The sequence below is a fragment of the Balaenoptera ricei genome, chromosome 21, assembly GCF_028023285.1.
Source record: "Balaenoptera ricei isolate mBalRic1 chromosome 21, mBalRic1.hap2, whole genome shotgun sequence".
Lineage (NCBI taxonomy): Eukaryota > Metazoa > Chordata > Mammalia > Artiodactyla > Balaenopteridae > Balaenoptera > Balaenoptera ricei.
In genome coordinates this window covers 287,954-301,329 of record NC_082659.1, presented here as the reverse complement: position 1 = coordinate 301,329, position 13,376 = coordinate 287,954, and the positions used below count along the sequence as shown (strand labels likewise).

Genomic DNA, 13,376 nt, shown 5'->3' with positions numbered 1-13,376 from the left:
CTATAAAATGGATTTAATCATAAGACATTCTTTCCAGAGGTGCTGCTGTGGGAACTGCTTGAATTGATGCATGTGAAGTGAATACTTAGTACAATGCTTAGCCCATCATAAATTCTAAACACAGCTGCCACCAGCTTTACTACTACTACTGCTGCTGCTACCATTACCAAAGATACAACTGTGAGGATATCATTATATACAGGGGACAGTGACAACAAAATATTTGGAGGTGAAAACTGAGTTGGGCCCAACTATGAGGGACACAGTTTAGGAACGATGGTTTAGACAATGGAGAATTCACTGACAATAATGGTGCCCCTGATATGACAAGAACAGTGTTCCAGAACTACCCCACGGATCAGATGCCAGAGAGGACAGTGAAAGCTGAGAACTAGAAGACACCGCGGAGAGCTTTCCCAGGAGGGCGAAGGGATGGGGGCACAGTCCCTTGGAGCTAGTGGACACGAAAAGGATAAACTGAGGGACGTTTAAAGGCAAAACAGACAGGCCTTGCTGAAAAAACAGAACATAAAATAGGGTGAGAAGAGCTGAACGTCTGAGGCAGGGGAGATTGGGGTCGATGTTCACATCTCTGAGAGAGGCGAGAAAGTCGGGAAGAGTTGAGAACCACTGAGTCGGCGGGACACAGGCGCCGCAGTGGGAGGCGCGCGAGAGGTGGAGAAGGTGACGACTTCTGTTTGGGCCAACTGAGCAAAAATAAATTAAAAAGCAGGAAGAGAAGAGGAGGAATAATGAGGACAAGAGAAGGAGGAGGAGGAAAAGGGAAAGTGGAAGAGGATAAACAGAAGGAGAGGGGGAGGAGGGGGAGGAGGGGGAAGAAAAAGGACAGACTTTATGAGCAGTGTCAGGTAAATAAAAACATCGTGCAGAAGGCTTGGATTCAGCGAAGGAATCTGTCTACTCTTAACCCTGCCCACACCTGTCGCCCTCTGAACACCTGCTGTTTAACAGTAAGTGGTTAAGAAACATGGATTCTGCAGCTGACCTGCCTGGGCTCCGATCTAGGACTGGCTGTTTCCTAGCTGTGTGCTGTTGGACAAGTTATGTAACTTCTGTGCCTCAGTTTATCTGTAAAATGGGGCAATAATAGTGCTACCTTATATACAATTGTTGTAAGGAGTAAACGACTTAGTATGTGAAAAGCACTTTATAATAGGGCTTTACGCATAGTAAGTACTCCATAAGTGTTAGCCATTAATAGAAGGAGTGGTGGTGGCATTGGTAATAGCTATGGTGGTTGAATAATAAAGGCTAATTGTAGGTCATCATACTTAATTTCTCATCAATTCAGAGGCGCGTCCACATAAAAGTATTGATTGGATATGTTTCCCCAAATGTGAAATTTATGAAATGAAAATGATATCTATTAACCTAATGGCATAAACCTAAATGAAATCTTGCTAGTAGCTAATTAACATGCTTATTTTAAGGGAGGAAAAAAAGACTGGTAGTTTTTACAAATCACTCTTTCTTGGCATTTTTGAGGAACTTGGGTAACAGGTTTGCTGCCCTATGAGTCAATATCAGCATGAAAGATTCATGGGCCGCTCTTCACCTATTACACGTTGAATCTCAGAAGCCCAAACTAAAGAAAGTCTTACATAGGCTAATTTGTGGTATTGATGGAAAACTTCTGCCGAACCCATAAGTAGATATCCTAGTTAAAGAAACAGTTTATGAGTTTTCTTCCTGCTCCCTCCCTCTCACATTGCTTTTTCCTTCTTTCTTTTCCTCCCCTCTCTCATCCCCTCTCCTCCCTTCCCCTTTTCTCTTTCTTCCGTCCCTCCTTTTCCTCTGCTTCCCTCATCTTGTGGCCATACATTGTTGGAGGCAACCAGGGTTTACAATATGCTTATTACTGCTTCACAGAAATGTGAGTTGATTCAGATAGCTTGGAAAACCAGAGACTGTGGTTAGAAAATGCGTGACTGTTAGAGCTGGCAAAGAGTAAAGGATACAGAAGTAAAAACCTAAATTGGGGCCTGCACTATAGAGGGCCTTGAGCGTCTCACTAAAGAGTTTTAAGAAATCATCACCAACCAAGGTTTATCAAGCATGGGCACGTGGCATTCTTTCAAATAACACATGGGGACTTCCCTGGTGGCGCAGTGGTTAAGAATCCAGCTGCCAATGCAGGGGACACGGGTTCGAGCCCTGCTCCGGGAAGATCCCACATGCCGCGGAGCAACTAAGCCCACGTGCCACAACTACTGAGCCTGCCCTCTAGAGCCCGCGAGCCACAACTACTGAGGCCGCGTGCCGCAACTACTAAAGCCCGTGTGCCTAGAGCCTGTGCTCCGCAACAAGAGAAGCCACCGCAATGAGAAGCCTGCACAACGCAACGCAGAGTAGCCCCCGCTCGCCGCAACTAGAGAAAAGCCTGCGCGCAGCAACGAAGACCCAACGCAGCCAAAAATAAATAAATAAATAAATTTATTTAAAATAAATAAATAACACATTAACTCATTCTGTCCTCCACTTAAAAAATATAATTGCAAGAGCAAAATAGGCATTTAGCTCTTTCTTCTGAGTTTTTATTTACATTTCCAGCTTCTATGTTAAAGATGTAAAAATCCAATTAAAGTTTATAGATATAATTACTTGTATACAGTTACTTGATTCAGGCCTCTTATGCCTCCATCAGTGAAACAGGCATAATAATACTAGCTATAAAATAATACCTGTTTGAAATATTGTCATTCTAGTTTGTTTCCCACAGTTACCCAAGTAGGCAAGGAATAACGAAATAGCCCCGTTTTTGTTTCATATAAAGTTACTTAATACGTTACCAGAATTATTTTATAAAGGATGGTTTGCAATTGATATTAAATAGCTCAAAAGTTAATTTGGTCTTCTTCATAAAATGGTATTGCTGTAAATAGCGGGAAAAAAAAGGATATAAATGTTAATTAAAAGATTAAATCGGTTGCCAAAATTACATATCACTGTTTTACATATTTAGACTGATTTTTTTCATACTGATGTAATTATTTTGCTAGCTGAAAATCTAATTTTACCTGTATACAAAATGACCACTTAGACATAATGAGTGAAGGTCTTCATCCTATTCATCTTTAAATCCCTAACGCAAAATACACACTTAACACATGTTAAACTCTCAATATAGAGAGTTGAATAATGAACACAGTATGCTTCTTTGGGAGAAGGTAATTAAGCACAGAAAAAAACGTCATTAAACTTTGCTATTAGCTGCCAGAAGACAGAAAACTCACTTAGAATTATTAAAGATCTCAAATAGGCATATAGTCATCCTGTGAAAACATCTGGGTTCACGTGCCTCCAATTTGTCTGCAGGTTCTCATAGAAAGTTTACAAAAACACCGTTGTTAATTTCCATTTGTGACTTAAAAGTTTACTTGCAGTAGAATTTGGAATTTCTAACCTATTGAATCCGAAAGCAAAACACTTTACCAGCTGCCTCTTTTGTTGTTGTGGAAATGACCTTCAGAGATCTAAATTCAATAAGAGAGCAGATTTTACACCTGAAGAAACATTTGGTTAAGCTGCTGAAAGAGAAGAAATGAATTATTTCCATCAGAAAGTTTATAGGTTTGAAAGCAACAGAGGTTTCCTCTCTCTTCAGCAGCAGTTTTGTCCATTAATTAGCCCTTCAATTCCACTTCAATTAAATTAACTCTAATTAATAAGTTCATTACAAAGATTGACGCACCTTGCTCAAAGCGAGTGTGCTAAACGCTGATAAACACCTTCACCCTAATGAAAAATTGATTCGATTGAATAAAAAAGGGAACCTCAGAAAGAAACCTCGCTCTTCTGGAGCTGAGGTGACATTCTGTTCCTCTGAAGTTAATCAAACCATCTTGGATCTTTTAATCAAAAATTTAATTCAAAGGAGATAGAAAATGTGGCATGAAAAAAACCACATACCACTCTCCTGCAGTTCAAAGTCCTGGCTCTTGTTTATAAGAAATGTTACAACTCTCACTGAGCCTGGATGTGGTGTCTAAAAGTCTGCAGCCCTGTGAATTCCAGTGTGTGAGAAGTGTTTTATTTGGTCAATGAATGGGGAACATGTGATCATGTGACTACATAAACAGTGACTGTTTCTTAATTTTAAACTTCAGCTGTAGTCGTTTTGTCTGTCAGAAACGATCTCAGGTTTTTACTGTTGAAAGAAAACCAAAACTAAACAATAGTCTTCCAATCTTAAGAAAAAAGTTCATTTTATTTAACTTTATATGTGAAGAGTGAAAAATAAAATACCCCTCAAAGTTCTCTATCTCTCTCTCTCTCTCTCTCTCTCTCTCTCTCTCTCAATTGGTTCTAGTCATATAAAGCTTCTAAGAAAGTTTTTTAAGAAAAAAATTATTTCAGACGCCTGAATTCTATTTTAACGACTTAACCTGTTGTTACCGTTCTTAAAGTCCTTTGGTCCCTTGTGCCCTTTTCAGTAATTCTAGTAATTGAAAATCCTTGCTTTGCAAATGCCAGAGCCGTCAGTTCTATATATTATTAAACCGGTTTTCTACTATTGTTTTGCTTAGCAACTTTTATCTGTCAACAGTACAAATATACTTAATAGGAAAAACAACAGCTTCTTTTATTTACCAGCACGTCTCTGTGTCAGGAGCAAGCTAACGTGCATACTAAGGTAGATTCTTTTTTTTTTTTTTTTTTTTACCCTTTTTTTATAATAGATTCTTTTCAGTGGAAGTTTCTGAACATTTAAAAAAATTAAACCGTAGGATTAAAAATAGCCCCTTTTCCGTTGTTGCTCTATGGGTGAAACCTCACTCCTGTTAGATACCTGACATACACAGACACTGAAATATTTCCTAAGTTTTATGTCAATTTGATGGATGTGTGCCTGTGTTCCCGGCTGTCGAAAGATACTCCTGGAAACAGGTATGTGTGCGTACGTAGTTTCCTGTCCTTATGAATCATTCGTTCTGTTTTGTTAGTAGCGCGAGTGTGTGAGCACATATATAATACAGAAAATTGTGTATAACATAACTATCATGTGCATTTCACGCCCAATCGTGGCAGCATATAAAATGGAACAAAGAAAGCAAACTACGTCTCTCGCGCCTGGCCCTCGATGCTGCCATCTCCTTAGTGGGTAAATGCTTTCGTACGTGTGCTCAGCGACTTTGTTCTGCACCTGGTCACGCGCTGAGCCGAGACGAAGCGCTTTTCTCCCTCGCTCCCCGTCTCACTCGCCGCTGCTCTCCTCTCCTGCCCGGCTTCCTCTCTTTCTCCCCCCAGAGATCTGTTCCGCGGACTGCGGCTCGCACGGCGTCTGCATGGGGGGCGCCTGCCGCTGTGAAGAAGGCTGGACGGGCCCAGCGTGCACTCAGAGAGCCTGCCACCCGCGCTGCGCCGAGCACGGCACCTGCAGGGACGGCAAGTGCGAATGCAGCCAGGGCTGGAACGGCGAGCACTGCACCATCGGTAGGCCTGCCGCGCCCCGCCCCGCCCCGCGTACGCCCCGCCCCGTCCCACGTGCGCCCCGCCCCGCCGCGCCCCGCCCCGCCCCGTCCCGCGTGCGCCCCGCCCCGCCCCGCCCCGCGTGGGACCTGCGAGCTCCCCGCGGGGCTGCTTCTCACCCCGGGAAAGCTCCTCCCCCCCCCCCCCCCGCCCCCCGCCCCGACCCCGGTTAGCGTTTCCTCTCTTGTCTTCAGAAGGAGTGACCGCTAAAGAAGGGTCTCAGGTCCCAAAGGCAGCCCAGTTCTTTTCAGAACCGCTGTCTCAAGTATCAAGTGTAAGAACGTTCTATGCATGGTGCGGGGGGACGGCCGCCGAGAGTGACTCGCATGAGGCTGATTTCATGTCTTACAGATCAGCTCCTTGAACATGCCTGGGTCGTGTTCCATACTGGCACCGTGTAACGGCAGTATTTTTTACGTTAAGAAAGAGATTCCCAGTATGTAGCCTTCGGGGCTCCTGTAGATTCCAGAATCACGCGTCTTAGCACCTGTCCCTCTATTTGAGTCTCTGAAAGGAGGTTGGAGTTTTTATGACTTTATCCTGTAGCACCATGAGGAAGAAAGTAGAATAAAATGCACCAATCTAGTTTTTCCTCCACAGATTTATATGCTTAACACTTCTTAATATACAATGATGCTCTAGCACATCTGTTGGTTAAATAAGACGATCAAATAGGTGTTTAAGATCAAAGTCTTAGCATATAAATGGTATTTAGCCTGGATACAAAAGCACCCAGAACATACATACTAGTTCCATATTTTCAAGGTCTTCAGTGCCTTTGCTTTCACCGTTTGAGTCACTGAAAGGAAAGCGTCTATTTAAAGAAAATACAACAGAAGTAAGTAATACAGTGCTACCTCACTTCAGTGAACAGGTACAGTATTAATTAGAAATGGCACAGTCCTACAAAAATCTCATAACTTGAGGAATGGTGTTTCTCCACATTTATGTCCGTAGGGTAAAATTTGATAAAGCTGTTGGTCGAGTCTTGATATCGTAAAGGATTTCTTCTTCCGATGCATCTCTTAAATTTATGTACTTCACTTTTTTTTATAAAAACGCATTGGTTAGCCAAGATTTTTTTCCGCAGGAAAATTGAAATCACTTACATTTTATAAGCTGTCACAAACTATCTCTGCAGAATTTCCAGGAAGGCTCTTTTCAAATCATCTGTGTCAGGGGTCCCACTATCACCCCCCACCCCCGACATGTGGTGATCCGCTGGAAGGGCTCAGAGGACTCGGCACAGTCGCGCCCAGGGCTATAGACGTTTCCAGAAAGGGAAAAGACTCATCAGGTGGTGTCTGCAGGAATCCACGTCCAGGTTTTCCAGGCTCCTTCTCTCCCACCAGGAGAGCTCACAAGAACCATGCCCCGTTCTCCCGCAGGGAAATGCAGCAACATACGTGCAGTGTTTCCGCCCGTTTGAGGTTGAGAGCCGAAAGGTTTTTATTGGGGCCGCTCAACGAGGTGGCTCTGTCAGCCACAGCCATCCAAATTCCAGGCTCTCCAAAGAAAAGCAGATGTTTAGCGCTGCGGGTGCGCGAAATAACCTCGTCAGTATAGGGACCGTCCACCTTTCCAGATGCTGGCCGAGGGCCAGCCCTGCAGACGCCTGAAGGTCAGGCCTTTATGTTCACTCTTACCTGTGAAACATACCTGCGGTGTCACCTGTTGAAGGTGAGCCGCTGCCAACACCTGGGGAGCCTGCAGTCCTACTGGGTAAACTGCAAACGAGCACGTGCAAGGCGCTGGCGGAGTGTTCGTCCCCAGCACCTGACCCGGATGTGGCTTTCCCCTCCTCCGCTCTTTAAGGGAGGCGCCGCAGGGCAGGGACGGCCTGTTGTTCACGTGAGCCGCACTTGGGAGCTGCTACAGTAAGGCAGAAAACGGTTGACAGGCACGACTTGCGTATTTCCTGCGGACATGCAGAGAGCAATGGGATAGCCCTGTGGCCAAAGGGCATCATGCTGCAATCCCAGAGTGCACGCACACGAGAGACAGGGCAGGAACAACATGCCTCTAAACGTACACCATCGTAGTTCATGACCCCAGCACCCCCCTCCTAAGTGAACGGATTCTAGCTAGAGGGAAAACGTTATATATTTGACTCTTTGTACCCTGGGAAGTACAACCCACGCTTGTGTATATAGCTTGGCAAACAGGGAGGTGTACTATAAAGTCATCCGCGAGCAGCTTTAACTTGCCAACCAGCAGTCACCAAACAAATCACTCTCTGGGTGTCCTCATTGACCTTGGTCATATTACATGGTTAATTTCCCATGGAGGGCTGTTCTTGAACCACTTTCCAGTTGTCTGGGAACAAACGGGATTTTTGTTAGTAGCAGGTCCTTTTATTATAATTTAACGTGTCTTGCTGTGGTTGTTAATAATTCCGTTTTCTGTTGTTTCATTTTATTTTGTTGCTTTTATACTCAGTATGAGTAACAGCGTGGAAGTAAAGGACCTGTGTCATTTAAAAATAAATCTTTGAAATGAACCGTTTACAAGATGTAGAGAACCTTTAAGTCCTTGTTTTGCTCTTTTGTACTCTCAGAAGTAGTTATTCCAAATTTTTGCATACAGAGATCCAGTTGCCTTTCCCTGTCTACTTCCTACCTGTGTGTATGTCCACAGTGAAGTCTCAGGGGTCCTTTAAAAGGAGGCCTTTGTGAGCCACTGATTAAACAGCCCAGGAAACTACAGTGTGTTTTCTCATTCAGGAGAGTTACTCTTCTGTTCATTTCCTCTCCATGTCAACAGTTAGGCATCTGGCTGAAAGGAGCTTTCACTTTATGAAAGAATGCTCATAAATCAGCAAGATTTTTTTTCCTTTCTCCATATTATGTGCCATCTCATTGAATACAAACAGGGAGGTTAATTGAAAGAGAGATGGAGGAGAAATTAAACAGTTAGAAGCAAACAAAAGTTCCCAATAGAAAGCAAAGAATAGTCTTCATTAGTCATCTTAACTGTCTTCATAAAATTTTCATGCTTTCATAAAACCGTAGGCATTTTGAGAGTAAAATAGGTTATGAGTTTAGAGTATTCACTGAGCACCCACCTCCCTGAAGGGATTCCATCCTGATATTTTTATTAGCGTGTTTATACTTCCCTCTCCTTACGAATCATGTATTCAGCGAATTCGGCATATTCGTCCTCAGGTTTGTTGTCCCAAGTCCTTCTTTTTTCTTGAGTTAGACTTTGACTAGTGATGTATGCAGATAAAAAAGTGAAACAAAGGGAAATCCACCTTTAGCTGTACTATGATTAAAATGAATATTTCTCCCTTCCTCCCCAAAACCCACTTACGATTGTTGGACCCTTTCGTAAATAAAGAGAAGTTACATGATTGAACCACATCACATGAGCAGCAGCGATGATTACTGGCATGTTTAGTACTAACAGCACTGGTGTAGGTGCTCATGATTGAACCGCATCACATGAGCACCAGCGATGATTACTGGCAGGTTTAGTACTAACAGCACTGGTGTAGGTGCTCGTGATTGAACCGCATCACATGAGCACCAGCGATGATTACTGGCAGGTTTAGTACTAACAGCACTGGTGTAGGTGCTCGTGATTCAACCGCATCACATGAGCACCAGCGATGATTACTGGCAGGTTTAGTACTAACAGCACTGGTGTAGGTGCTCGTGATTCAACCGCATCACATGAGCACCAGCGATGATTACGGCATGTTTAGTACTAACAGCACTGGTGTAGGTGCTCATGATTGAACCACATCACATGAGCACCAGCGATGATTACTGGCAGGTTTAGTACTAACAGCACTGGTGTAGGTGCTCATGATTGAACCGCATCACATGAGCACCAGCGATGATTACGGCATGTTTAGTACTAACAGCACTGGTGTAGGTGCTCATGATTGAACCGCATCACATGAGCACCAGCGATGATTACTGGCAGGTTTAGTACTAACAGCACTGGTGTAGGTGCTCATGATTCAACCGCATCACATGAGCACCAGCGATGATTACGGCATGTTTAGTACTAACAGCACTGGTGTAGGTGCTCATGATTGAACCACATCACATGAGCACCAGCGATGATTACTGGCAGGTTTAGTACTAACAGCACTGGTGTAGGTGCTCATGATTCAACCGCATCACATGAGCACCAGCGATGATTACGGCATGTTTAGTACTAACAGCACTGGTGTAGGTGCTCATGATTGAACCGCATCACATGAGCACCAGCGATGATTACTGGCAGGTTTAGTACTAACAGCACTGGTGTAGGTGTTCAACTAGCATAACGTCATCCTTCGTAAGCGAACGTTCCGTAATTGGCCAAATGATTGTCATACTCATGCTCCTGTCTTTGTTTTTCATAAGATCGGAAAGACATACGAACATTTAGAGGATCCAGAAGCTAGTTTAAAAATGTGAAATATAAGTAAGTGGTTTCTAAATAATAGTTGACATAATTAGAATGTTATTGTGGCATTTCTGTATGGAAAAGCTTAAACAGTTCTGTACTGTGAGAGCTGTGGTGGTTCAAGATCTGATCTCTGAACTGGGAGATACTTGGCCTAATTCAGTAAGCTCACCATTTGTAGTGTATTTAACTGGAACCGGAATCTGTAAACACGCAAAGGCAACTCAGTTGGTTTGGCTCTCTCTTTTCTTCTTGCTTAGGAAGAGAGGGGCCAGTTATCTGATTGGCCTGTGGTTGGAATTAATGGGGCACAGAAGCAACATAAATATCATGCCAGCCTCTATGGAGCTCATGTTTGGAGGCAGGATCCGTAAAAGTGCAACGCTAACTAAATATCCTGGGCAATGATAAATCCTAAGTACCAAATTTTGAGTATTATTAACCTGTACCTTCTCCAGGAAATATTCTTTTTAGCAATTGCTGGAGAAAAGTTGCCCCTACAAGCATCTACTTGTATTGGAGAGCAGGGGAGGCTGTAGATGAGACGGTGACCTCAAGGGTGGGGAAGAGGGAGATTGAATAACAGCTGCTTGTTATCTACGTGGAGGGTTGTTACAAAGGTGAGGAAGGCTCAGATCTCCGTCTGTGGATGGCGAACCCTCTTCTGGAGGCTGACCAGCATTTCCCGTTTCTCCACAGACACAAATGGAGAAAAGGGGCTTCAGTTGTTTAAAAATTGGTTGGACATAATGAAGAACCTTAGGTTGGAAACATATTTAAATCCTGGAACAAGATCCCAAAGAAATTTTCAAATCTCCATTCCAATAAGTATTAGCAATATCATAATTATTTAGGTGTGAAACATTGGGAGTTGGGTTTTTTTGTTTTTTGCTTTTTCCTTTTTGTGAGTTAGAGGAATGTTTTTAGGAGAGGAGTGTTTTTTAACTTTGCATCCTCTTGAGCAGTGTCCTAATCCGATGACCCCTTGAGGACCCTTGATATTTGAGAATGTATTGATAATTTCTGCTTAATTGAAAAATTACTAGATTTAAGCATGGGGTTCCCTTTTTATTCTCAATTTCATTTAACTTCCATTTTTATTTTTCCTGTGGCATTTGTGTGCCTCAGTTACATTTCATTTAATTTATGCATTTTTTTATCCATTAAGCAACTACTAATCATCTCACCTGTGATAACTGAATACTACTTCTTCATGAAAGTCAGTGTAACATAATAAGAAAAGCATGGGCTTTGGAATTTTAAAAAAGATATATTTCCCAACCAGTTCTATGATTTATTCACTTAGAAGGTCTATCTTAACTGTTCTTAGTCTCAGTTGTTTTTTTTTCTCCAACGTAAAGTGGCTATAATCATACCTATCATATGAGATTTTGAAGCAGAGTATCTCATGTCTAAGAGCTTTTGGAATTTGAATCTTTGCGACGTCGTTTACTTGGTATATGACCGTGTGCAAGTCATTTAACCTCCCTGAGTGTGTTTTCTCATAGGTAAATATTATGTACGTCAGAGCTGTTAGGATCAAGTGAAATGCCAGAATGTAAATCACTTATTAAAGTGCCTAGCAGTGTTCACTAGAGTTTTTATTTTGTTGTTGAGTATACATGAGTCAAACTGTAACCCAGACAACGTTTTGGGTGCTGAAATTTTTTTTTTAAAAGAAAAAGGTGAAACAAAATGGCTAATCAACGAATTTGCTTTAAGGAGTTAATGTAATTTCCATTTCATTGTTATAAAGTGTGACCTAGTCTCACACTGACTATGGCTTAACAAGAGGTTAATATGTTTGGGATGGCGGTTTTAAAATCACGGTGATGAAAGACAGGTGGAGTCTATTGTGATATTTTTCTTCTAGTTATGTCTCAAACAGAGTCGTTTATTGAGCTACATTGGTTTTCCTGTACTTTCAGGCAATTCAAATGGAAATTTGGCCTAGGGGAAATCCTTATTCCTTTAAGCTACAAAAGACTGGCTGTTTGTTTTTATTCTAATTCTTTAGCACATTGGGAAACAAGATCATTAATAATCACGAAGACATGCTTTGTTTGTTCAGACAAAAGTTCAACGTATAGTACTCAGCACACCTCTAATAAAAACCACCACGGTTGCTCTGGGCTTAGGGGTGCTGGAGATGAGAAATTGAAAATGAAATACACACAGCTGGGGAAGTCATCAGTTAAACAGTATGGGCGTAAAAAAGAGAGCAGAACTGCGCCAGTGTGGATATGGCTTAGACTTGGTGTTCTAATTCTTATCTCAGGATAATGGTGAAAGAATAGTATTTTAGCGGTTAAATTAAACAGTAGGTGACATTTTTGAAAAAAAAGACCTCTCTGATAATATACTTCAGAGATTACAAGATCGATACTCGTTGTGACTTTTGTAATGCTCTCAAATTGGGAATCATATTCATAATAATATAGAATATGGAAATTCTAAAGCTATCTTCTTCCATTTTAAACTTTATGATTCCCCCCTTAACAAGTGCTTATAGGGTACCACATTACACCCACAAATGATAGCTATAGGAGGCATTTGGCTTCACACCTGTCAGCGTCGTGTATTAACAGTAGTTAAGAAAGGGGTCTCTAGTGCCACCTGTCTGGGTCGTTGATGGCGCCGTTGACATATTTACTGTGAAACTGGTGAAGCTTAAGCATCAGGGCCCCTCACTTGCACAGGCCCCTTCTAGGATCTTACAAGGGGACCATGGATTTATATGGGCATGTGTTGCAAATCATTTAGGACCTTGGTCTCTTTCCACTCCCAACTTCCCTCCCTCACACTTTTCCTTGTGTAGGGTGGCATTGGAGTGGCTGTAGGCACTTTGAGTATTCGGCTAAGGAGAATTTCCCCTGGGGACGCGTTTAGTTTCCATTTAATTGGATGTATTTGTGAGGTGTGAAATCATTGCCATCTGTGATTGTTTAGTGCTAGCCATCCGGGGGTATTCCTGCCACCCACTGACTCACCTAGTGAACGTCAAAGTACAGGGTCAGAGATGATAGGAAGATATGAATTTGTCCTATGGAGGCCCGCACCAGAGGAAAATAGGTAGTGGAGCGGAAATAAGGTTTGAAACGTATGGAAACTGAAGCCCGTCTCTGGAAAATTCTTCCTGCCGTCAGATATGTTGTAAAATGCCCAATCCAAATGGGAGTTTTCTCTCGTCAGCAATATATTTGATGATGGAACTTACACAGTTATAAACGTGCCCTAATTTTCTCTTTTGATGATTATTTCTTTTTTGAGGAATTTATCAGAATTCTTGTATCTTTAAGGCATGAACCTATAGCAGTACTGCAAAATTGAGTTCATCAGTGTGTGAAGTCACGTGCATTACGCATCCCGGTGTACCACAGAATCATATGAACATACCAGGAAAAGATTCAGGGCTTATATGACATGAAATACTGATATTGATGAAGATGTTATCAAACTCGTAATATTCTAGGATGCCATCACAA

General features: G+C 42.3%; 1 protein-coding gene across 19 annotated transcripts in view; it reads left to right on the top strand.

Moving 5' to 3' along the window:
* Positions 1-13,376, top strand: part of TENM3 (teneurin transmembrane protein 3) — a 2,524,603-nt gene that overhangs the window by 2,416,185 nt on the left and 95,042 nt on the right. For all 19 annotated transcript variants that reach the window (XM_059909693.1, XM_059909692.1, XM_059909687.1 and 16 more), the window contains one exon: positions 5,269-5,454. In XM_059909693.1, coding sequence (XP_059765676.1) covers positions 5,269-5,454 — 186 coding nt within the window. The remainder of the gene's footprint in view (positions 1-5,268; positions 5,455-13,376) is intronic.